General features: G+C 46.0%; 1 protein-coding gene across 1 annotated transcript in view; it reads right to left on the bottom strand.

Annotated features, from left to right (window-relative positions):
• Window positions 1–304: 304 nt before the first annotated feature.
• The window catches only part of LOC142768378 (peroxidasin homolog), a 104,104-nt gene continuing 77,506 nt past the window's right edge, over window positions 305–26,902 (bottom strand). Inside the window, exons 5-6 of the mRNA XM_075870349.1 lie at window positions 6,096–6,197; window positions 305–351 (exon numbers count right to left, since the gene is read on the bottom strand). Coding sequence (XP_075726464.1) covers window positions 305–351; window positions 6,096–6,197 — 149 coding nt within the window. The remainder of the gene's footprint in view (window positions 352–6,095; window positions 6,198–26,902) is intronic.

The following is a 26,902-nucleotide window of genomic DNA, read 5'->3' as shown; positions in this document are numbered from 1 at the left end:
ACAGATCATCATCTGCACAACTTACTCATTTGTATATATCATCTTTAACGTGTGTAAGTCTAGCTCGACTCGAACAAAGCCGTGCCTCACATGGTATATACACATACACTGATAATCTAAAAGCTTGCGCAGATACCGTAATTATTTTTCTGAATATGCTATCGATGGCCAGCTGACACACATATATCCAAGTGCAGCACTCTGCTCAGCTTCTATTACAAGATGAGTCATTTAACATTTGCTTCTAGCTAATATTCTGGTGTTTTTAAAAATAGGGTAGCTTGATGCTGGGGTAGCAGCCCAATCAAGTCAAGCCGCCAGGCACCGCCACTATCCACTGCTCTTCGAAACCTAGAACGAAGCCGAATAAAACCAGTTTATGTTTTCGCATCCATGCCGAGAAACAGCTGCCTCAGTTTTTTTTTCTTCACCGACCACAAGCCGCTTACTTATGCGTTGCGCTCGCTAAGCTCCGACAGTGGAACGCACACAGCCTGTGAATGGCGCCAAATGTCCTCTATATCACAGTTCGCGACTGATATCTGCCACGTCAAAGGCGGTGACAATGAGGTAGCGGCAAGGAGGGTTAAAAAAAATTACTGGACTGGAAACTCCCGCAATGCCTTGCCAGCAGAAGTGGAGTGGAAACTCCCGCAATGTCTTGCCAGCAGAAGTGAAGCCAGCATTTGCCACTGCCAAGATGGCGGAAACATTCTCTTTTCTGCTAGTGCCCACTTGTAGATCAAGTGGCTTTGATATGTTGGGTAAATGCTACGTTAGTTCTATAATAAAAGATAGTTGTTCCTGACGAAATAGTACACAGATACGAGTATGGGTGACTGAACTTCCCAAGAACTTTGCCTGCAATAAGAGGCTCACTATAGGAAAAATAGTAACAGTAAGATAAACTTGGAGCACTATGTTGCCTGAAAAAGTTTCCACATTACACTCGTTGGGCGTGTGAAGGAAACGCTTCGTTCTTAATCCCTGAATGGTGATACTTTGTTATGCCCCTAGTAAGATTTCCACCGCAGCCGCCATCCTGTCAGAAGCAAGGCTTCCCTCTTAGGCTATGACTTCCACTCCAGCAATTTGTTTTATTCCTCCTTGGGTAGCGGATGGCCTTTCACGTAATCCTGTGAACGCCATTCTGCCCACACTATACGTTGATTTTTCCGCTTTGGCAGCCACTCAACTTGCAGATGATGAACTGAAACACTTGTTGACCGTGACCATTGCCCTGAATCTTGGGAGCTTTCCACTTCGCGGGTTCGAGGGAAGGGTTCGCTGTGACACAAACGTCAGCAGAACTCGCCCGTTCGTGCCCGCCAGCCTTCATCGCCAGGTGTTCAAGTCCTTGCACAGGCTGTCTCATACGGTGATTAGCGCCGCGAAAAAAAACTGGTGACGGCAAGAATTGTCTGGCTGGGCGTGTAGTGGGACGTCAGACGACGGACACGTAAATGTGTAGCTTGCCAGGGCTCTAAGATGCAACACCATATCTTGACAGCAGTAAAAACACTCCCCACTATGGATTCTCACATTGAACATGTGCACCTGGCCATGGTCGGCCCATTGCCCCCTGCCACGAAAAGCTTATATGCTGCCTCTGTGCGTGCTACACAGGCGTGGCCTCGCCGGTTTTGCAGGGGTCGGCTATAAGGCGAGCCGGTGGCCCGTATTCTACGGCGAGTTGCGTGTGAGTGTTATTTTTTGCTGTTATGTTTCGAGCCGACTTTCCTGTTGCTGTTCCGCAGCATAAGTCCCATTTAACGCCAGTTTGCGGGGATTGTTTGTTCCACGTTTTTGGTAGTTCTGGGTGCGTCAGGGTTGTGTTGAGCCGGTTTGGAAGGCTGTTGGTAATTATTTTGAGTCATGCTATAAAGATGGTTCTTGTTACCTGCGTTGCTGGCTCGTGCACTGCAAATTTTGTGCTAACTGACCTCCCTAAGCGAAGGCGAGGCATTCAAGTTAAATCTTGAAAGAGGAAAATGGCTGCAGTGCCGATGAGCTTGTCTTCGGCACGACACCCAGGCTGCTAGGAGAGCACTTTGCACGTGGCTCAGAGGAGGCCTCCATAGCTTGCAGCAACTATGCACTTCGTCTACGCAACGTCATGAGTAAACTGTGTGTGGTACGCCCCCGGCACCCAGAGTCGTGTGTAGTGCACGTCAGGTCACAGCTTGCATCTTGACCATATCTGTTTGTACGACACGGCTAGGTCCGGTGACCTCTTGATTGATATGTGGGGTTTAACGTCCCAAAACCACTATATGTATATGAGAAACGCTATAGTGGAGGACTTCGCAGATTTCGACCACCTGGGCTTCTTTATCGTGCCCCCGAATCTGAGCACACGGGCCTGCAACAGTTCCGCCTTCATCGGAAATGCAGCCGCCTCAGTCCGGTGGCCTCTTCAGCCACCTTATCATGAACCGCTTCAAGTCCTCCGCCGAGGCAACAAACAATTCACAATCAAGAGAAGCAGCCGTGAGCAGGTTGTGTCCTTCGAACGCGTCAAGTCAGCACACAAGGACTTTGACGACGTCGTGTTGCCTCCGCTGAAGGAATAATCGCCTGGGCCCCCAGCTCTAATGCCAGCCGAAGTGAACGCGGTGTCCTCCCGGTGGACTCACAGCAGGCGGCTATCAAGAGCACGCACTCGCCTGGACCTGTAACTTTGTTTGACAACTTGCTAGGCGGGAAGTCCTGTGGCAGCAGCCAAGGAAAGCTGCCGCGCCACTCTCCATTGCTCTCCGGAAACTCGAGAGAAATCGAATGATACCAGTTGATGTTTGGAATTGACGCCGCGCAGTCATGACTGCTTTTCCCGCACGTACACGCTTCACAACAATGCTGTTTACAATGTGGTTTACAATGGGCTGTTTACAAATATAAAAATAAAGTTAGGAAATTGGCAGTGATGGTTTTCTCGCGAAACATTGTAAACAGCATCACTGATCCCCTATCTTCAAAAAGACCAGAATAATAGCTGAAAGCAAACGTGCAATGACTCGTCTTATAATAGAAGCTGGAAAGATTCCTGCACTTGGAGATATGTGCGTCAGCCAGCCAATGATAGCGCAAGCCTTCATATTATCTGTGTATGTGTATCTATATTCACGTATGTACTTATATTTATGTTGTTCCTTTATTCTCGTGCTCAAATAATTGTGACTTGTCGGGCAAGTGCATAAATGTTTTGTGTATTTCGAGAATATATTATGCTGGAAGTTAGCGTTCTGCCTCTCTTTATGAGTCTTCTTTTCTTCTATTTCACAAGCGCTACAAGAAAACTTGCTGAATATGAGCTACGAACAAGCCCGCACCACATCTCGCGTGAACAGTATTTTATCTCCACTGGCTGTACAGCGGGCGTGCCAGTGTACAGATTTTCCGTTATATCTATTCCTACAACTAAATACCATACAAAGAAATAGTATTGACATCTGTTGCAAGATTATACCACTGTGTTAGATCAGTAAGGCATACCAAATTGCCAACTGGAAATTGCGTGTTCTTACAAACGAGTCAGAGAAGTATCGGCTAGTACGGCAGGCAGCTTTCGTGACCTGCTTTACTGAGAGCGCGACGCATCGATCGTCATCGCTCCTTGTAGGTGCAGCACACACAAGAAAAAATGGTTTATTTAGTTTGACAGATGTGTAAACATTACTTTGTAGACAATTATAAACGTTCAAATTGTGTGTGCCCAAAGCAACAAGCACCGGTAACTTGCATACCGATGCTTTCGGCACGATAGGCCTAATGCTCGCTCCACCGGGGCACTGGGTAAGACCGCTCTTTAAGTGTCTGAGTTGCGATGCTTGAAAGTTCTGCGTTTTAGCTTCGGAAGATTTCTACCTGTTACTTAAACTGTACCTGAAGCGAGTAGAAGGACAAACATTAGCAGACATGCACTCCCGGTGTGGTGTGGTGTGGCCGTTTCAACAGCTGTTTTTTCGGCTCCACTGGGAACGCTTATGAAGCAATTTACAAAGCACATTTGCATCTCGTCAACATTGTGGCGCAAATGATTCGCTGTTTCTGTTTGGAGTGGTGCCTAGCTCATGGCTTTAAACACTGCTGCGTAGAATCATTACAAGAATACGTCACTGATAAAAAATTCGTATATGCGGGAGACATGCAAAAAACGTGCAATAATTGCTTCAACACGCACATTCACCGCCACAACTAATGCAGAATTGACCTTGCGTGCACAATAAATATAATAGCTGCTAGAAACAAAATAATCCGTGTAGAATGCTTTATGGTAATGACACATTTTTTACCTCATTCCAAAGGAACATCAAAAGGAAAGTGATTTCGCAAATCAAACGTCATGAATGTCTTGCGCTATCCTTTATCTCTTCCAAGCAACAAATCTTGAGGAATGCTTGGGACTTGCTTGGGTGGCATCTATCCATACCATCGAATCACGTGTTGCATATCCACGATACCAAAAAATATTCCTGCACATCCTGCATAAGCGTGCACGCAGCACTGAGAGAACTAGCGCATGTTTCAGTATGCGCCAGTACACTCTTGTGAAACTTTCAGTGCTTCCAGCACTTCCCAGTAAGCGCCAGCATCACATTAATCATGCCAGCGCCCCTACTAGTGCGACCAGGCTGCTCCCTAGTACGCTCACTTGAGTGCCAGTAAATTCCAGCGTGTACCAGTGCCGAAAACGTATTGGCATCACGCTGGGGATGCGGGTTTTCGCAATAAGCTAGGATGACAAAACTGTCAATTTTTTTCATAACTTGTATGCCTTTATAGGGCTACTGGAAGCCTCATAGAGGCGATTTTTAACAACGCTTGTATAGTTTTCGATGTTGAAACCTTTGGAAGCTCACGTTGTAGTCAAAGTCCAAGTTGTAGCACAAACGCCACCATCACCCACAAGCCGCAGTGAATTTCAGAAGGGAGTATTGCCGCCCAGCCGTGGTAGTCTAGTGGTGCAGGCACTAGGCTGCTGACCCGCAGGTCACGGGATCGAGTTTCGGCTGCGGCGGCTGTATTTTCGGTAGAGGTGAAAACGCTGTAGGCCTATGTGCTCACATTTGCGTGCACGTTAAAGAAACCCAGGTGGTCAAAATTTCCGGAGCCCTTCAGTACGCCGTTCCTCACAATCATATGGTGGTTTGTGGACGGTAATCCCTACATGTCAATGTTTGGCAAGTGAGTTTCGCCGCAATTTCGTGTCTGTGTACGGTGAAACGAAACTCAAATCTGAAGGGGCACTGGGTTACGTTTTGGTTGTGGTGTTTCAGCAGCTCGAATTGCTCGCTTTCTTTCTTCTCAAGAATTTAACTGCCCCTTACCATTCAGAACAAACACCAAAAAAGCGAGAAATCACTGCTATAATAAATAATGCGGCATGCGAGCACTGCTGTAAGCAGGTTATTTCCCCACAAGACCTATTACAGTTGATGCTGCACCATGACTCACATTCTTATAAGCGATTTTTGTTGAAGTCGGTATCGATATTAGTGAAAGAGCCTATATACTGAATTCGCGTGGCTGAGCTCAGCATACACAAAATTGGGTGCTCTGCCATGTGACACCCCTTAGTGTTTCTCGCACGTCGTTGTGATTTTTTTTTCATAAACAGTTCAGAGATTTGGCAATGAACTCACCGAAGCAACAAAACGTAAAGTTTGGCCGAAGAAGAAGCGTTTCGCAAAGACATTGAGTTTAAATGTCGTAAAGATATTTGTGAACTGAGGATTTTAAGACAGGCCCGTGCCTCCATTGCACACGTGCTTTATTTCATCAATATAGCTTCGCACATGGAAGTATAATAAATTTGGTCAACATTCTTCACACCTTATCAGGTTATTATAGGGACAGAGTTCTGAGTAACGCATAATAAATGTAGAGAAGTATTGCCCTAGGAGTGTGCAGTTGGAAAAAACTACTGATCACGTGCGTAATAAAATTAAAATCTAATATAATCCGCCCCCCTCCCCGCCTGAAAATCTTTTGGTTTCACTACGCAAAGAGGGTTTTCGATATGCATGCTGAATGCATATCTGATCTATCACCGATTTTGACTGCAAGTGTACATGTAAAAAGCACCTGAACCTTACCTCCGCGGAATTCCCGTAGCGTCTCCAAAATTTCCTTGCTGACCCCGTACACAGCGGACAAGTCGGCGTATGAAGTACGTGAATTCATTTGCTCCCTGAAGCCTGCAAATATAAGAAGGAATTATAAAAGGAGCTTTTACTATACTCCTTTAACAAAGCCTTTTAAAACAGCTGTTGGCATTACATTGACAAACTGTCAACTTGACAAATGATACGTATCTGTCTACTCATAGGGAAATGAAAGAGCGTCACCAGGAAATGAAAGGTAATTGCCTTTCGCAATAACTTAGATTGTCGTAGTCTGTATTGAACTCTCATAGGCGAATGCGCCCTTCGTGTTCAGGTGGCCAACACTCAGTGGCATTCAGATGTATGAGGTACGAAATGACAAGGTACGAAAATACGCAGGACACAGGAAGTTTACGCCGACACAATTTGATGATGAATGCCAATTAAGGAGACACGAAACGTACACTGGGCCAACCGACGAAGGTTATGTCACTCGCTTCAAGAAGAGGTGGGTGGAAGTTAGATGTGGCCAATTTTTGAAAGAGGGAACCAACATCAGCAAGGATAAACGAAATGGCAACGCCAGTGTCCACAGGAGCCTCTATACGCGTACACCTTCGACAAACAATATATAGCGATCATCCGACTATATAAGGCGATGGCTGCCTTGGAAGAATTTTGTCTGTACGGTTGATGCAGCTTTCTCTCCTGAAACAGATTCGGGGACTTTTCTTAGGGGGTGTTCGTCACATGACAGGCGGGTCGTAGAGACGTCACTTTACGGCAATGCAGAGTGTAGGTGAGCTGCCGCGATACTCGCGCTTATTCACAGCACAATAAAACGGTAGGGAGGAGAGAGTGAATGTCTATAGCAATAGCGCTAGAGCCCTCACTCGTGGCTCATAGTCGGACGAACGCCAGGGCATTTCTATGGAGCGTAGCCGTGTATTCCTAGGTGCTTGTCCTGATGGCGTATTCGGCACAACCAGGAGATGGGTCTTGAACAGCCACAGTTGAAACACACGGGCCGAGGAGGGCACTGAGCGGTGTAGTATGGTGGCTCTGCACACAACTGCCGTGACACTTTATGGTCTCACGGTGTAGGTAAAGAGAAGCTGCTCAACGCAAAAAGAATCTCAACTTCGCCACACGTTAGCGTCTGGCATGCGCAGTGGCCATCAAAACATGTCAGCCATGATGGTAATGCGATATTTTACCACGTGACGTCTCGAAAGCTGGTTTCTGCAAAAGAGAGTGTTCTCGATGCGCAGGAACAAGTTGATGATTAACGATGTCGCGAATCGGCGGGGACAAGTCGAGGGGCTCAGGCACCCGATTGTTGGCCGCATTATAGCATAGAAAAAGAGAGCGCAATTTTTCTAGACGCGAGCAAATGGTGATTACAACCTGAGTGGTGAGAAGATCTTGCGTGGTGAGGGCGTTGAAGGCCACGGTACTGGTGTCCCAATAATGTGGCAGATTTGGTCGGTCGGAGATATGATGGAGTTAACGCGCCTTTACAATGCAAAGACATCCTATATAGTGTTCTCGGGTAAACATCTTCATTCAGTGAACTTCTTAGGGCCTGATAGCAAACTGTATGAGTTCCGAGAATTAGATGAAGCTGCTGGGCGAACGAGTTCCAGTCAGAAAGATATGATTTATCTCTTCAGAGTCATGTTTCAGTCACATCACATATCAAAGAGGATGCTCCAGAACGTCACTGGGTTGCCCCGCCTGTGGAAGTCGCCGACGATGTCGTATTCTTTGATCCCCTCTTTTACACCACTCTCTCGAAGACCACAGAACTCTGTAGGAATGCCCAGACGGTTTTTCATGCGCAGGGCAGATGGCGGAAATTGCAGTGCGCCGTCAGTGTTGAAGGAGTGAGGATCTCCTTCGATAGACATGAATTTTTGTGTTACGCGAAGATCACAGTTCGAGAGCGAAAAGATTAGGCCATCAAAAAGCACTGTGCAGCCCCGCCGCGGTGGTCTAGTGGCTAAAGTACTCGGCTGCTGACCCGCAGGTCGCGGGTTCAAATCCTGGCTGCGGCGGCTGCACTTCCGAATGAGGCGGAAATGTTGTAGGCCCGTGTGCTCAGATTTCGGTGCACGTTAAAGAACTCCAGGTGGTCGAAATTTCCGGAGCCCTTCACTACGGCGTCTCTCATAATTATATGCTGGTTTTGGGACGTTAAACCCCAAATATTAATCAATCAATCAAAAAGCATTGTGCACTCATTATTAGAAAAAGCTTTATTAGGCTGCGCTGGAGCTTATTCACACTGTATATAGCAACGTACTACCGCAGAAAGTACGTACATACGCTAATATTACAAGATGAAGGAGCGTTATTACATATATAAAAGAAAACAATGAAAGAAAGATATTCTCAGGTTATAAGGGAACAAAATTTAGCAGTTGTTCCACTAATTCATCATAAGACTACCCACGCTAAGAGTCTTTGAGGCCAGTTCAAGAGTCAATGGTATGAGCCAAACAAAAGCTAAAACAATCAATGAATGTTTTGAATGGAAGTATTTTAAAGTTGTAATTTCCCTGGGTGGTTCGAGAAAGGCTATTCGCATAAAGCATTTAAATGCCGGTATCCGACGTAATCACCAAACACAACTAAACAAAAATGAATTAGAGCATTTATAAATTATGTCTTTACCATCTTAAAGGGGCCTTCTAAAACTTTAAAACATCATAGGAAGAAGAGGAGGAAGAATCCAGCGGAAATACAGGCAGGTTGCCTACTGCGAGTCAGCGATCTGCTCTCGAATTTTACTAGGCACACTACCACTTATTATTTAGCTGATACAATGAAATGATTCAACTTTCAGGAGAATTTCATATAACGATTCCACCTCAGATATTCAACAAATTCCATTATTTCTCCCCCCCCCCTTTTTTTCTTTTTTTGACACTGCACCAAATTAATTTCACAGTCAAAACACAGTATATTCTAGAATATCTAGAGTATTGACTTGCATAACCACCGGCTTCTTGGCCAATCTCCCTTAGTGGGTGAGAGCCACAAAAGAAAGGAACAAGCAAGCAAGCAAATGCATAACTCGTAGTGGTGCTCGCCAGAACTACTGCGAGCGGGAATGACGCTGGACCGCTCCAGCCATATGACTTTATAAAAGTAAGGTGAAATGTGATCGCGGCAGTTCAACCAAGCAGGGATCGCCATTGAAGTTATTTTTTCAGTACCACAATTTTTTACTCAAACAAACAGAGGATAAAGCTCTACGACGTTTCAAGCTTGAAAACTGCAAATCTGGTAAAAGAATGCGCTGAACATCATGTTCTGGAGGGAACATGCCTGCGACGCTCCGGGTGCATTTATTTGAAGAATATAAGAAAATTGTAAGAACGTTGACATCACGACCTCCGCCTATGACCCTACGACCTGCTCACTGGCGTCACCCTATGGAGGCGTGTGGGCCCAAAAATTGGCGTGTAGGGACAGGAGATACCACCAGGTGCCAACCCAATTTACCCTCATTGTAGATGACGCAATGCAGTTGTGGGCCACTCGTGTGCGCGCGTTATTACTATTTTTTTCAATTTTCAACGTGCCGCTTGAGCAATCCACAATTTTAATGAATCGAAGCAACATTCTAGCTGTGAGAAGCACCGTAGTCGTTGGCTCCGGGATGTTTATTACAGGAACTCGGTCTTCTTGAGCCCTTTGTGTTCCCGTCTAAGCGAAGGCCAACGCGACCAATACGCTACAGACCACTCGTTTGTTTTGCGCAGTGCGCTCCTCTTAACCGCTGTCTAGAAGGTGAAGAAATAATTATACTGTGGGCAAGACTGCAATCTTGTAACGATTTGAGATCTGAAATCGAAGTTTCTGCGACGCGAATCAAGACGCATACGGTACTAAGAACGCATGCGAAGACCCGTGTAAGTTTTCTTTTCCTGCATATTCCCCCCGCCGTGGTGATCTTGTGGACAAGGTACTCGGCTGCTGAGCCGCAATCAAGGGATCGAATCCCGGCTGCGGCAGCTGCATGTTTGATGGAAGCGGAAATGTTCTAGGCCTGTGTACCCAGATTTGGGGGCAAGGTAAAGGACCCCAGGTGATCAACATTTCCGGAGCCCTCCACTACGGCGTCTCTCATAATCATATAGTGATTTAGGGACGTTAAACCCAACATATCGATCTATCGTCCTGCATATTCTTCCTCAATGATACTGTTCGCTGATAACAACAGAAGGGAGTGGTTGTGCTGTCGTCTGGCGAACGTCTGAAGGTTGATGGAAGCGCCCGATAACACCGGTGTATTACCGCAATGTGGTTACAGCGATTTCTCGCATTTGCAGCAGTTTGAAGCAGTTAATGCCACTGTTCAAGTGCCAATAGCATTTCCATGTGTGTCTCACTGGCAATTTCAGTAAGCTTTTTATCACTAAAGCAGCAAAATATAGCGCATTACGAGACAAGACTCTTCTCCCACTCCATTTCTGTAAAGGAAAAAGTTATCTATAAACGCGAGTATCACTCTAAACAATGCGTTCTAACTGGCTAAATCACTTTGAACTGTCTCTGTTCCATTCCACAATCTTTTAGCATTGACCCACGCCAATAATACATTATTCCTTATTCAAACCTGTCGACACATTGTTACGAGGCAATGGACATGGCCCCGTCGCCATAGACAAATCGATGAAGAAGAAGCCGACTCGCCACGCGAGATGCTGGCAGCCCTGGGGTGTCTCACCTACCTGTAATTATTGTTACGAGGCAGTGGGACTGCTCGTCCCCTACTGCAGCCAGCTGATCCAACGCACCTACCGGCGAATTCACGATGATCATTGCCCTGATCTTCTGCCCTATCAGGTTGCGCAACTCCACCACGTTCTTACCACCTACGGAGATATTTTCGACATAGATGACCGCCTTTTGGGTCAAACGTCTGTTGTGCGTCATCAAATACATACCAGTGATGCTACTCCTTGTAGACGGCGACAATATCGTATTTCCCAGTCTGAACGGCAGGTCATACAACGAGAAGTCGAGAATATGTTCTCCAAAAAGGCCTTGAGGCCTCTTGAAGTCCGTGGGCGTCATCTGTTGTTTTAGTTTAAAAGAAGGATGGCAGTTGGAGATTTTGCGTTCACTACCGTGCCTTGAAGAAGATATCCCGCAATGACGTATATCCGCTGCCACGAATCGTCAACACCTTTACTGCCTTCATGGCACGTGATACTTCTCATCATTAGATCTGTGTTTTTGCTATTGGCAAATTTTTTTCGATGCCTTAGACCGCAGAAAAACGCGCTTGCCACACCGGATGGCCTTTATCAGTTCAAGGTGTGCCTTTTGGGCTGTGAAACTCCTCGGCAGCGTTCGAACGCATGATGGACTCTCTCCTCCGTAGTTTTAAATAGTCCAACTGCCTTAGCTACCTCGACGATGTGATTGTTCTTCCGCAACATTTGAAAGCCACCCAACTTGTTTGTAGACCATTCTAGCCGTATTTCATTGAGCGGGACTCCAGATGAACTCCAAAAAGTGCAATTTTCGCTGACGAGACATCGGAGTCCTTGGTCATCGTGGAAGTGCTGCTGACCTCCAACCGAACCCTAATAAGATTAGCGCTATCAAGAACTTTCCTTTGCCTTCTACTACCAAAGATGTTCGTTGTTCAGTGGGCTTATGTTCGTATTTCCAACGTTTTGTATGCAATTTCGCTACAATTGCAGGACCACTAATTGACCTTCTCAAAGAAAACGCGCCCTTCTCGTGGGGCCAAGAACAAGCAGCTGCGTTTTTCACGCTGATCGACTTGCTCACTTCAAAATTGGCTCACTTCAACCCGTCCTCGACGACTGAAGTTCGCACAGACGCCAGTGCTCAAAGCATCGGCGCCGTCTTCGCTCAACACCAGAGAGGCCAAGCGCGTGTTATTGCATACGCCAGCCGCCTCCTCTCCACATCTGAGTGAAACTATTCGATAACGGAGCGCGAGTGTCTAGCATTGGTATGGGCTGTAGCGAAAGTGCGCCCCTACTTGTAAGGCCGGGAGTTTTCAGTTATTACAGACCACCACGCTCTGTGTTGGTTGTGGTTGCTCAACGACACAACTGGTCGCCTCTGTCGCTAAGCTCTACGTCTCCAAGAGTATTCCTTCGTCTAAATTTGTAAGTCTGGAAGATTGCACCAAGATGCCGATTCTCTCTCGCGTTATCCGGGGGACCCTGCTAGCCTCGCTGTTCATGAGAGTGATTCTTGTGTACTCGCCATATCTGATTTCCGCAACATCGGCACAGAGCAGCACCGAGAAGCAACCCTCAAGACAGTCATTGAGCGAGTGTCTTCAGGACATTTCAACCCTTCGCTCCGTCAATATCTCCTCCATAACGAAATTCTGTATAGCCTAAATATGAAGCCTGATGGCCCGGAATTCTTGATAGTTATTCCCCGACACCTGCGTGCCACCATTCTTCAACATCTGCACGACGCTCCAACGGCAGGCCACCTGGGTTGTTCACGCACCTATCACGGCGTGCGGCAACAATTCTTTTGGCCTAGTCTGTATAAATTTGTGCGCCGCTATGGCGCTGCTGCGCGGCGATGGCGTAGTGGTTAGAGCATCCGCCTCGCATGCAAGAGGTCTGTGGTTCAAATCCCGGTACCGCGCAGTTCCCAACCGGATTAAAAAAAAATCCGCGTGTTGATGGAACTGCGTTAAGAGGCCTGGGGTGCGGCCTCACCGGCAAACACCGCCGAGAACGCACTCCCTCACCAGAGAAGGATTGGCCACCCTGGTGCAGTATCTGGCCACTACCTCCCACATGCTTACGTCAAATAACTCACGGCCCTCAGTCCCCAGCAGCTGCGAAGCAACTGACCACGGCGGCGGTCAGATCTGCAACGCAGCAGAGGGTGCTAAGAATCTCTGGATCCGGACAGGCCGCCATTGGAACCTGAACTTGGCAACGTTTAACGCTAGAACCTTATCTAGTGAGGGAAGTCTAGCTGTACTATTCGAGGAGCTAGAGGGTGTTAAATGGGATATAATAGGGCTCAGTGAGGTTAGGAGGACAGATGAGGCCTATACGGTGCTACAGAATGGGCACGTCCTTTGCTACAGGGGCTTGGCAGACAGAAGAGAACTGGGAGTGGGGTTCCTAATTCACAGAAACATAGCTGGCAACATAGAGGAATACTATAGCATTAATGAAAGGGTGGCAGGTATCGTAATTAAACTGAATAAAAGATACAAAATGAAGGTAGTACAGGCTTACGCGCCTACATCCAGCCATGATGACGCTTCAGTTGAAAGCTTCTATGAAGACGTGGAATCGGCAATGAGTAAGGTAAATACACAGTATACTATGGTGATTGGCGACTTTAATGCAAAGGTAGGGAAGAAGCAGGCTGGAGACCAGGCAGTAGGAGATTATGGCATCGGTACTAGAAACGCCAGAGGAGAGCTACTAGTAGAATTCGCAGAACGCAATAATTTACGGATTTTGAATACCTTCTACCGAAAACGAGAAAACCGCAAGTGGACATGGAGGAGCCCTAATGGCGAAAATAAGAACGAAATAGACTTTATAATGAGTGCACACCCTGGAATCGTTAAGGATGTGGAAGTGATTGGCAAGGTACGATGCAGTGACCATAGAATGGTACGGTCTCGAATTCGCCTAGACTTGAAGAAAGGACGACAGAAACTGATACGCAAGAAGCCAATCAATCAGCTAGCACTAAGAGGGAAAGTACAGGAATTCAGAGTGTCGCTGCAGAACAGGTACTCGGCTCTTAGTGAGGAAACGAACCTTAGCGTAGATACAATGAATGATAATCTAACGAGTATCATTACGGAGTGTGCAGTGGAAGTTGGAGGCAGGGTAGTTAGACAGGACACTGGCAAGCTTTCCCAGGAAACGAAGAACCTAATTAAGAAGCGTCAAATTATGAAAGTGTCAAGTACAACAGACAAAATAGAACTGGCAGAGCTTTCGAAGTTGATTAATAGACGTACGGTATGCGATGTAAGAAGGTATAACATGGAGAGAATTGAACACGCTCTGAAAAACGGAGGAAGTGTCAAAGCATTGAAGAGGAAACTTGGGATAGGCAAAAGTCGGATGTATGCACTAAGGGACAAAGAAGGCAAAATAACTACCAATATGGATAGGATAGTTAAAATAGCAGAGGAGTTTTACAGAGATCTGTACAGTAGCCGTGACAACCACGGCCTTAATACTATAAGAACTAGCAGTAACCCAGATTACACCCCACCAGTAATGATAGAAGAAGTCAGGAAAGCTTTGGAGAGCATGCAAAGGGGCAAAGCTGCTGGTGAGGATCAGGTAACATCAGATCTGCTGAAAGATGGAGGACAGATTGTGTTAGAAAAACTAGCCACCCTGTTTACGAGGTGTCTCCTGACGGGAAGAGTACCAGAGTCTTGGAAGAACGCTAACATCATCTTAATACATAAGAAAGGAGATGACAAGGACTTGAAGAATTACAGGCCGATCAGCTTGCTCTCTGTAGTATACAAGCTATTTACAAAGGTAATTGCTAACAGAGTAAAGAAAACATTAGAATTCAATCAACCAAAGGAACAAGCAGGATTTCGAACAGGCTACTCAACAATTGACCACATTCATACTATCAATCAGGTAATAGAGAAATGCTCAGAGTATAACCAACCCCTATACATAGCCTTCATAGTTTACGAGAAAGCGTTTGATTCAGTAGAAATATTAGCCGTCATGCAACACTGCGGAATCAGGGCGTAGATGAAGTATATATAAACATTCTGGAAGAAATCTACAGGGGATCAACTGCTACCATAGTGCTTCATAAAGAAAGCAACAGAATACCAATCAAGAAGGGTGTAAGGCAGGGGGACACAATTCCCCAATGCTATTTACCGCGTGCTTACAGGAGGTTTTCAGAAGCCTAGAATGGGAACAGTTAGGGATAAGAGTCAATGGAGAATACCTTAGTAACCTGCGCTTCGCCGATGACATTGCATTGCTGAGTAACTCGGGGGACGAATTGCAACTCATGATTACGGAGCTAGACAAGGAGAGCAGAAAGGTGGGTCTTAAAATTAATCTGCAGAAAACGAAAGTAATGTACAACAACCTCGGCAAGGAGCAGCGCTTCGAGATAGGTAATAGTGCACTTGAAGTTGTAAAAGACTATGTCTACTTAGGGCAGGTAATAACCGCAGAGCCGAACCACGAGACTGAAGTAACTAGAAGAATAAGAATGGGGTGGAGCACATTTGGCAAGCACTCTCAAATTATGACAGGTAGTTTGCCACTATCTCTCAAGAGGAAGGTATATAACAGCTGTATCTTGCCGGTACTTAGCTACGGAGCAGAAAACTGGAGACTTACAAAGAGGGTTCAGCTTAAATTGAGGACGACGCAGCGAGCAATGGAAAGAAAAATGGTAGGTGTAACCTTAAGAGACAAGAAGAGAGCAGAGTGGATTAGGGAACAAACGGGGGTTAAGGATATCATAGCTGAAATCAAGAAGAAGAAATGGACATGGGCAGGGCATGTAGCGCGTAGACAGGATAACCGCTGGTCATTAAGGGTAACTGACTGGATTCCCAGAGAAGGGAAGCGGGTTAGGGGGAGACAGAAGGTTAGGTGGGCAGATGAGATTAAGAAGTTTGCGGGTGTAAATTGGCAGCAGCAAGCACAGGACCGGGTTAACTGGCGGAACATGGGAGAGGCCTTTGTCCTGCAGTGGACGTAGTCAGGCTGATGATGATGATGATGGCGCTGCTTGCGAGCGCTGCCAGCGTCGCAAACGCCCTGCTCTCCGTACGGCTGGCCTGCTCCAACCTATCGACATGTTCCTGGAACCATTCTTCCGCGTTGGCCTCGACTTGCTCGGATCTTTTCCGACGTTCGTGTCAAGCAACAAATGGATCACTGTCGCAACTGACTATGCTACCAGATACGCTATAACTCGTTCCTTGCCAAGTAGCTGCGCTACAGACGTCGCAGACTCTCTACTGAATGATGTCATTCTGCGGCCTGCAGCTCCGCGCCAGCTTCTTACGGATCGTGGCCGCTGCTTCTTCGCAAAAGTTATCGACGAAATCCTCCGTAGCTGCTCTGCCGAACATCACCCTACTACTTCCTACCACGTGCAGACCAACGATCTCACGAAGCGTCTCAACCGAACTCTTACAGACATGTTGTTCATATACGCCTCTTATGACCACCTTAACTGGGACGCAACGCTCCCCTGTGTTACGTTTGCAAACAACTCGTTAAGGCATGATACCACCGGCTTTTCTCTGTTCTTTCTTCTGTATGGCCGCAATCCTGCGTTGCCAATCGACACACTCCTTCCTTCTGATACTACCAAACCAATGGTGTATGCTCAGGACGTTGCTTTTCTAACCCGCGTCGCTCGGCAAATCGCGCACACTAGGCTAAATATTTCTCAGGCATCACATAAAGTTCGCTACAATGACTGGCACCTTGACGTTGACTACCCTGATGACTCTCTCGTCCTACTTTTGACGCCGTGTCGACGTGAAGGCTTGTGCCAGAAGCTCCTCCCACGATACCCAGGACCCTACAAAGTTCTCCGCAAGGTCACCATCGTCGACTACCTCATCACTCCTGTTCAACCACGCTCATCTCCTGCTCCACCACCTACTGATTTTGTTCAAGTGTCTCGACTAAAATACTACTGTAGTGTCAGTCCTGATTAACTTAGCGGCGGCGTGATGGCACTTCGTCTGCCTGGGTAATGTTACGAGGCAGTGGGCATGGCTCCACAGTCGTAAACGAATCGATAAAGGAGAAGCCGACTCACCGGGCGAGATGCCGGCAGCCCTGGTGTGTCTCACCTACCTGTAAATATATCTGTTATCCCAGTAGCAGTATCTTCAACCAATCCAGTCAAATCTGAGTGACGGGAAACTCGTGAAACAATATACCAGTTGACCGCCAGCCACTCGACTTTCAGAAGAGTATGCAGCAGAACACCATTGTGTGAAAGGTGCTTTACCTGGCGTTCCCTAACGCTCCCGAGGCCCGTATTCACAAACGCTCCTTCACTCAAGGACTCCCCTCGACTTGACGAAGTCAAGGTGGAGCGTGCTCCTCCACTCAAGGGGCCGCTGCGTTTCATGAACGCTCCTCCACACTTCCTTCGCCAAGAGAGGCCTTGGAAATGCTCCCTTCACTTGAGTGAACTGCATGCGCCGAGAAAAGTGCCTGATAACGAGAGTATTCGCAATTGTGGGTAAGAATAGCCTATCTATGTACATTAAGAGAACGCCTTTTCTAGTTATTCTCCTTTCTAAATTGACATTACAGCAAAATACCTGCACTTAAAGTGGTAGTGTTGTTTCCCTAAGCGTTGTGCTGATAGAGTTAGCGAAACCCTCCTTTAGGTCTGGCAACAGTCGAACCCAGGCAGCTGAACGAACAGCTGATGGCATTTCGTCTGCTGCTGAACGTGTCTACCTGCTTAGTTTATTTTGTCTTGTATGCGTCTATTAATTGCAGTTTATATTTATGGTAGTGTTTGCGTGTGTGTCGTTTGAGAGCCTATTTTCGCCGGGGTGACTAACGAACTACGTGAGTGATGACAGGAAGCGCAATAGATGGTTTGTTGCTTTGTTTACTTTCGCTTTACTGGGAGCCTTCTGTTCACTAATGTAGCCACCGAATGTATAACGCGGTGGAATGACTATTTTTTACTATATATCACAGTATGTTGGCGTGCTTTTAGCATTCACCACCGCATTATGTATAAGGACTACTTGTACGTAAATTCGTTCTCGCTACGGGAGTACGTGCACAGTTCCCAATTTCAGGGGCCTGTGCAATGTTTATTCTTCTCATTTACTGCGAATTTCACCGTGGCGCTTTCGTAGTTGTTCCTCTGCGTATAATAGGAAATTTGAAAGACATTGCTCGCAACTGATATTCAAGATTATACCAGGGTAGCGTTAAAAACTAGGCATGTTATACTCGTGGCTGAGCGTTCGAATTAGACTGCTACGCAAGTTAAGAAAAGCGATCGTGTGCCGTTCTTTCACTATTGGCGAAAAATACATTTTAATGTTGTTTTCTTTGTTTAGTAACATATATAGTCGGTTAACAGGGACTGGTGTGTGTGTGTGTGTGTGTGTGTGTGTCAACTTTAACATTTTAAACTTCCAAGGAATAAAAGTTATTGTTTTTGCATTGTTTTTCTATTTGCCCTGCATTTGTGGATGCATCTAATTCGACAGATTCACATAGAAGTAACCTTTAAATTTGTGTAGCTTCCATCTCCAAGTTCACACAGCGGCAACGTCTTAAATTTTTTTCCCGTCTCCTTCATCTGCATGCTCAGAAGCACAATCGTTAGTGCAATAATGTTCTTCGCAGTAATGTTTTGGATTTTTTTGCAATATAACTACTGGAAATACCTGTTGAAAAGGATCGTGGTGTCTGTGCTACATTCCAAAGCCTCGGCACAACATAAATTAGAGGGGATGCTTTATTTTTTTGGAAATCATAAAATTGAAGCCGCGTCTGACTTTTGGCGCTGTTCTGTTTGAAAAACTATCTTGTGGGTTCTCTCAAACTTCGAGAAAGTGTTGTCAAGAGCAGAGTATATTATTCTGCTGATTTATTGAAGACCAGTGCAACAAAGCGGTGAAAAATGCTCAAGAGTATTGCAGTCATCGCGGATACATCTGGTCAGAACCCTGTAAATATAATATCCGCTATTGCTGCATCATTAGCAAGTCTACCAGGTAAAACCACGCCATCTCAGTTTCGTGGAAGAGGAGTTGTGCTGCTTTATATAAAACAAGTTTAATTTTTCTAGAACTGCTTTCCTGTAGAATCGGAGAAGTGGTTTTCGCAGTCCTGTCTCATCATGAAAAGACAAACACGACGATAATTATGTATTGATAAATGAACAAAACAGAAGTTGTGAATAGCAAATGGACCTTTATTACATGTGGCTGATGAGGAGCAACGTGGCAAACATAAGAATGCAAATGAAAAGTGTTCATCAATCAAACTTATGCAACCTCACACTGTAAAGATAAAGTACGAGCTCGGAGGACATCATAAATAAGATTAAGGAAGTAGACACCATAGCACGCCTAAGGCAGTGTAGCTGCACGCATTCACTGCTGTTTTTGTGCTTTTGTATACAGTCGTGCAAACTCTGCAATGCATTGATAATACGGCAGTTTCTAGGAGGCCTTTTCTCTGTGTTTTCTGTCGGCAGCTGGTCCCCTGCACAAAAGAGGCAAGAAATAATATTAGAAAAACGTAATAGCTTGGATACAAAAGCCGCATTTTTCTTTAATTCTAGCTGTGCACACATTCACTAGTATGTCTCGCGTTCAAGAACAGACATGGTGAAGTATTGAGCTTTGACTATTTTGACACATGTTTGGTTCAGGCACTTGGGCAGCTGACCAGGCATATGGGTATATAATTTCATTATCTAATTGCACGAATCAGTGCCATAGCCAGCAATTCTTCTTCGGGGGGTAGGAATGGGGTTAAATTAAATAAAAACAATCTCATTATGTATCTGCTGCATTTATATTTCATATGTTTGCGTTTTCATACGACACTCGACGCACTTTTGCGTACATGCAGGTTTCACAGAGCATGATCATCTGCTTGATCCCCTAAATGTGTACTTGGTTGTTCATTGGTATTGTGAGCTGCATAGACACTGTATAAAGAAGCTATGTTTCACGCGTAGTAGCTACAGCAGCACACCCATTGTGCCCAATGTATTGTGTTGTGCTTTTCTTAAACTGTCTTTATTAGTAATCTGACCGAAGCAGGAAAAAAATCAAAAGAACACAGGAGAACTAACCTTCTCATTGGTACAGATGGTCGTCTAACGGAGGTGTGCTTCGTCGTAAATTTCGGCTAGGGCAGCAAAGGTTCACTGGAGAGGAAGCCACTCTAAAGTACGGTGAACCCAGCGCATCAAAAGTTTGCTATGCCGCTTGCTTGTCAAGCTTTCGCACCACGCTTGAACTGATGCGGTGTGCGAGCTTCATCAAAACACTTCAAAGCACTGGAATCCGCAGTAAGTCATGGAGCACTCGCACGAAGAGTATACACACAGCCGAAGGCAGGTAATCCACTGGCTCATGCACGGAACGCAACACATCACGGCACTGGTGAGTGCTCCTTTTGACACCACGCCCGCTTGTCCCGGCGCCACAGTAGCCGTTGCTGAATCGTTCGAAGACAGCTCCGTAGTAAACGCGCACCGTCATTGTCGAAAGAACGCGGCGGTGGCAGCCTACTTGATCGAGAAACGCCGTCAAAGTGAGACGGGCTCCGCCATGGACGCGATGCTGGCTCAAATATTTCACTCGAGGGACGATTCAAGGTAGTTCGACCGCTTCCTTGACAATCTCGAGGAAACGCTCAAGATTTTTTCAAGTGGAGAAAGCGTTTCAAGTGAAGGGCAGTTTGTGAATGGGAAAACGCCACTTAAGGAGCGTTTCGAGTGAAGGGTCGAGTGGAGGAGCGTTTGCGAATACGGGCCCGAGTCTTGAAAAAATATTGCGGTAACCTTGAAATGACACAAAAACTAGTCAACGCACGCACGCACCACGCAGAAAAGCACTTTGGCAGCTGCAGTGATGAAGGTTAGTTGCGGCATCATGGTGTTCTGTGGCACTTTCGAGAACTAAAATGAACTAAACAAGCAGAAGCAAATCTAGCGCATGGGGAACAGTGGCATGAGCACGTCAAAAGTTTATAGTAGGAGGACGGAACGTGGTTGATATATATACATGATTGCAAAAAGAAAGATCAGCAAAGCTGCAAAACATAGAAGCATTCTCGAGTTAGCTCGTTTCGCACGTGTCGTTCCCTCTTCAAGTACCACGTTGTTTGTTACCATCTCAACAGCGTCCTTAATGCGCTGGACATAACAGGCAATATGTCATGCGAGCTTCCTGTACGGTAGGGCTTTCAGTTGATTTCATTCGGCAGGCTTCCGCTGTCTTAGGCTGAGGAATACACGGTAAAATGAGCCTGCGAAACTAGAGTTTAGGGTAAGCGCGCATTTCTTTGTATTTTGATATCTCTACGCTGAATAACTTTGCGCTGCGTGGCTCTACTGCTGCCATTCTTGTGGCACTTCTCTTTTGAGTCGTCAGTGTACGCAACCAGTTTGAAAAACTTGTACAACAATAAAGTAGTGAAAAGTGTTAGAGGGACCTTTAGAATGCCAAGGGCTACAGAAGAATGGCGACGACATTGTATAAATATCACATTTACGTAATTTTATGAGGAAGGCGTTTCTTTAAACACCTGCTATATATTTTAGTCACAAAAAGTGAAAAATAGCTCAGTGCATTTTGTGGACCTAATTTGTGGTAACAATAATTTGTCGCCTGAATTCAGTCCACCAAAATTCTTCGACCTTCGGTGTAGAGAGAACCTGTACAAAGGCAACTTTTCAGATTAAGTGTCATAATGGTGGGAAAGCTCACGAGAACTTTTTGCATTTCTTTATATTCTGGACCTTTCGTTAGCGTGCTTCAATCTCTCAGGTGTTTCTGAATAATATTATTATTATTCTCTGTCAACTTCTTTTGATGTACAAAAATATCCCATGCACGGTGCTTCCCAACTGAAGCTATGGTGTGTTCGGGGTTTTACTGCAAGGCGGTGGGGTAAAGTTCGTCGTAGTGCCCCCACCTTCTTATATTATGTCATTTTATGTAGCAGAGAATGCCCCCCCACCCCTCCTTTTTCCCCTTGCTGCCGCCCTTGTGTGCACCCATATGAATGAAGCGGGATACTTGGATCACGTGGCTGTTGGTGGAAACTGTGGCAGTGATTGTGATGGTGAAGGCAAGAGTGTTCGTTAAACAAGCTGACGCCATCCGTTGAATTGTTGTTCAGTGGCAGAAGAATATCATTTCATTTTCTATTTTTCTAGGATCACTTCTGTTTCATGCTGCGTTCTTTCTTAACTCGTGCCATCCATTCCAAGCCGCTTCGCAGCGCGCAGCGAATAATCGCTGTATTCTGCAACCATGGTATTCATCGCTGCCGCGGCGGCGCCGCGAACCACTGATTGAACACGGCCCACCTGATGCTATCACTATATGCCACGAACTCTCTCGTCCTCACCGTCGCATTCCCCGCTCGATGGCCCTCCGATCATGTATTGCGGGTACCTGCGGGTACTTTACCCTGAAGCAATAAACCGAAACAGGTCCTTTCAATAAACTCTGCTACATACCGCCGGCTGAATTTGGGCAGGCAACAAAACGTTATCATTCTGCCATTCACAGCAGCGCTTACCCAGTCTACATCGTAGGCATGCCCTGGAGCGAAAAAAGGGCAATGTGCTTTGGTGGAAGCGAGCAGACAACGGGTCTTTGTCGGGTACTTTGATGGGCAAAGCGTCATCAGGATTTACCTCGCCCGGTTGCCTTCCTGAAAAGAAAAAAAACAGCAAAAAAAACAAGGGCGACTCGTGTACAATCACACGTGACAGAATTTGATGAATTCTTACCAGTGTAAGGAGAGTGCGATTGCCTACAGACCTGGAGTCTCAAACTCACTTCGGTCAGTGGGCCACGTACAGGCACACAGCTAAAATTGTGTAGAACTTAAAACCAGAAGGGAAGGGGGTGTTGAAATTGTTGTTTAACGGTGCTACTTGGAAAAAAAAAACTTTTCCCATGTCCCATATAGTTAGTATCAGGTAACTTTTAGCGACGTGTAGTGTGTAGCGCAATCAATGTGGCTAATGCAGAGCGCGGAGCCAGTTCCCGACCCGTCAACTAACTAAGCTGATCGGTTCCACGAAGGCGAACGTGGGAGACCTGCGCGTGGAAAATAAAGGAGACGCCTTCGTTCACAGGGTTCATGAGTGGAGCCGTAAAGGTCGCCCCCGTTTGGGACTAGAAGGAGAAGGCTTACTCGGAAAAGCGTCTGGCAAGAAGCAGGCCGGCACCGCCGGCTGAGTTTAAGCCATTGTTGGCCTCCACGCGTGTCATTGAGAATGACGCGGGGACGCGACCACAGGGCTGACCAAGACATAGTGGCGGCATGGACACGAGCTTATCCTCTCCCACTATACGTGATTAGCGAGTGTTGTTAGGTGGGGCGTCTCGCTGTCGCATGCACACCTGGTCAACGCTCAGGGCCACATGGTGTAATCTCCGTGCTTATGGCGGCTTCTACGAAGTGATGTTAATGAGGAAATTTGATGAAGCCCGAGCGTGAGAACGACGACTGGCGGAGGCAGCACGGCCTGACTTAGGAGAGAGTGTGACAGGCTGAGAACCTATCAATTCTTGTGGTATATTTCATAACGTAATTTTCACCACTGTAGTGGCTGTTATGAAAGTGTTTCTGCGATTGGTTCTGACGATGCGAGTCCCAACGTGTGATTGGTTTGTGTGAAGACCCTTTGTTCAACCGAGGAAAGAGGACTTTTAAATCTCAAATAGGGGAGAGCGGAGGTTTGGGCTTGGACTCGGGCAGACGCCTGAGACTGCAATAAAGCGTCTCATCACCGGACTATGGCTCTTCCTTCGCGCTGCCACCGTGCACTCGAGTCATCGAGGGGACCCACTCCGAACCTCAATCATCTTTCTTAGCCAGTGTAGAAGCTGGTCGAGGAGGAGGAAATTAACTCATATGCTCATATGCTGCAGTGATCATTCTTGAAGGACAATTGGCACTAGGAATCTAACAGCTTGTCGATACCAATCTCTAAAATGAATGTATTTGGATGCCGATTCTCGCGTATAGTTTTAGTTTAACAGTTATTCTTCGCCACATAGTATTTACACGTGGTGTCTCAGAAAAAAATTGCTTTATATCAGTAATCGACAACAATCTGATGTGTATGGTGAAGTTGCATGAAGTCAACGCAACCGGGCGCCACAAATAAATTTACTGAAGGGGGGGGGGGGGTGCGAGAATTCGCGGTCAAGGCGTACAAACTCTGGGAATGGATTCTAATATGTGACAGTGGATTAAAATCAGGTTTATTTTGAATGAGAATACCCTTTTAAGTGAACAGAAAAGCCATGTAAGTCTTCAGATACGCAGTGCCAAGCAAAGAGGGGCGGGGGTCTGATGCCGGATAATACAGCCGCGCATGTCACCTGCGGCCGTGGACCGCTGGTTACTGACCCCTGCTTTAGATGAATAATGCTGGTGTAGCTAAGGAATATACTTGTTATTATGAAAAGAAATGGATGTGAGGATGAATACAGGCATCTGCATGGCACGGGCTGCAAGGGAGAGGCTCGTGGGCCGCATGTTTGGGACTCCTGCTATAGATGTATGCGCTGCTAGCATTGGTAGTAGTAACCCCGCTCCCTGCTTAAAGAGAAAGTAGTATAAATCTGCCACGGTATGAGTTCTGCTGTAGTAAAAGCATCAACAGGTTACCCGCCCTTCTAACAAATAGGGTTGATCACTGCGAAGACAGATTCCATCATGCCTGCCATTGTTTACTCAAAGGGAAATCTCACTTCATATAAAAAGGAAAAAAATAGGCGCAATTTTCCAGCATGAATTTCACATTTATTTTAATGTTGATGACTATGGTAATCTAATCACAGATTTACACGAGAAATAATCTATGGAGTGATAGCTGTGTGGGCGTTCTGTCTACTGCACTGCGAAAGAAAAAAAGCTCTTTCTCTTGTCTGTAGAAGATTTCTATGCGATGCATTTCTTAATTATTTCTTATGGTCGGTCACTGCCTAGTATATTATCCTTTTTATTGTAGAAAACAAACATTTTGCGGGTCATTGTGACAGCGAAAAACTGCGACAGGAAAACCACCGCATTCATTTTCTCTTTGGAACCACGCGCTCTACTCCCAGATTGCGCTTCATGAGTATTCACTTACCGTGGTCACGGTGTCATTACATGCCCTAGATAATTCAGCTCACTCGCCTCGCTTGTTTCTACCGGAGACCAAGGTATGCTTCTTTGAAGGCTATATATATTTAGAGCTTGAAAAAATCGGACACAAGCTTTACGGTATACCAATCTGACGCTTAATCGTTGAAGGGACACTTACGAGAAACAGTGCAGTGGTTTATAAATGAAGTGTTTCTTGAGATTTTTGATGTCGTTAACCGTGCATTACTACAGGAGAAAATCAAGGCCAAAGTATCATTTGTAAATTCAGGGCACGCGTGACGTCACGAATTTCGATATGTACCGTATTTCACTGACATTGACTCGAAAAAAATTTGCCGAAGTTTGGTATGATACATCATGCTTTGAGGTACCGACGGAGCAACACGGTGTGTGCCACTTGTATTAGCCACCATGAGTGCAGGTGACAGCACCGGTTCATTTACTTAAGCACGTTTACATTTGAAATAAAGGTTTTTGTACTTGCTGGCATATCGGCTGTCTGGACGCCAGTTATTACTGTGGAGACGTAGCGTGGCCACGCCCGTGTGGGCCATCGAAATAAACAAAATGGCGTGAAAAGGCCGCATTTCATGGTTTGATGTCAACGGTGGTGCCACATGAGAAGAATACGTCGAGCACATCGAACTATACTCTGCCGTCAACAACCAGACCCTGGATGCAGAGAAAAGGTCGTTGTTGCTGAGCTGTTGCGGACCAGGAATGTACAGTGGCAATATTTTTGAGTGGAAACACGGCAGCCCACGGCTTTTGGAGCTTCCAGCGCTTATAGGCAACGGCAGCGAGAACTATTTCTCTTGCTCAGTGCGGGCAAGCTGCGAAAATGCTGCCGGCGCGCGCACGGCGTCAGGCGAACTCTAGCGCGTGTCCAGAGTAGCGCACAGCAGTAGGAAAGCCGTCTGCTTCAAAGTGGCAACAATATATAACTTACCATTGCATTGCACCAAATGTACAAAGAAACTTGAATATATTTCATGTTTTGCTGGCATTTTCTGGGTCATTCAGTGGGCGCTTTTTCTGACGTATATTTTGTGTTACTGTAGAAGTAATGAACGAGTGCACAGAAAACTGCCGCGTCGTGGTGCTCCTATAGCAAGCATGAGAATTTGGGAAGGCAAGTGGGCATATACATGAAAATAGCTATGGTGCTTAATCTTGTTTACGCGACGATGGTGCACAAATTCAAGGTTCTCAAGAAGTAGCAGAATTTTCAAGGGCATCGTAACTTTGGGTCACTTTTTTTATACCTTCCAGAATGGCTGCACTGCTTTAGTCTTTCAAAAGATGACATGGCAAAATGCCTCTGTAACTTTAAGTGAAACTGTTGCATATTACTGATAGAACTTCATTAAACCTACCAGTTCTTCGATAAACTTGTACCAAATAACAGTTTGCTTCTTTGCAATCCTTCGCCTGTTTGTTGTATGGCTACAGAAACGCGGGGTAAAAAAAGGGGAAAACGAAGTGATACGTCAGGCATAAAAGACAAGCAATTTGAATTGAATGCACCCAAGTTTTTGTTCCGATCATAATGGCATCACCAGGGAAGCCGTAAATCAGCTAGAAGACGATACATGATCGCTGCGGGGACGTGATGTGCGTGAAGTGAAGCTGCCCCTTTTGTGCATACTGTGACGTGTCGTTCAACGGCGCTAGTTGTACCGAAAGCCACGCACTAATGTGTTCACTGTAATGAAGATCTCGACCCTACTCATTCATAGCGATGCTCGTCAAGACTTTGGGGCCCAGAATTTCAACTAGAAGGTCGACACCATCAAGAAACACCAATTCAAGGCCATCAGTACTCTGTTCAAGGTATCTATTCAAACGGGACCACGAAATCAACAAATATGGTGGTGGTAGTGG

Source organism: Rhipicephalus microplus, chromosome 8, assembly GCF_043290135.1.
Source record: "Rhipicephalus microplus isolate Deutch F79 chromosome 8, USDA_Rmic, whole genome shotgun sequence".
Lineage (NCBI taxonomy): Eukaryota > Metazoa > Arthropoda > Arachnida > Ixodida > Ixodidae > Rhipicephalus > Rhipicephalus microplus.
This window is presented reverse-complemented; position numbering and strand designations above follow the sequence as displayed.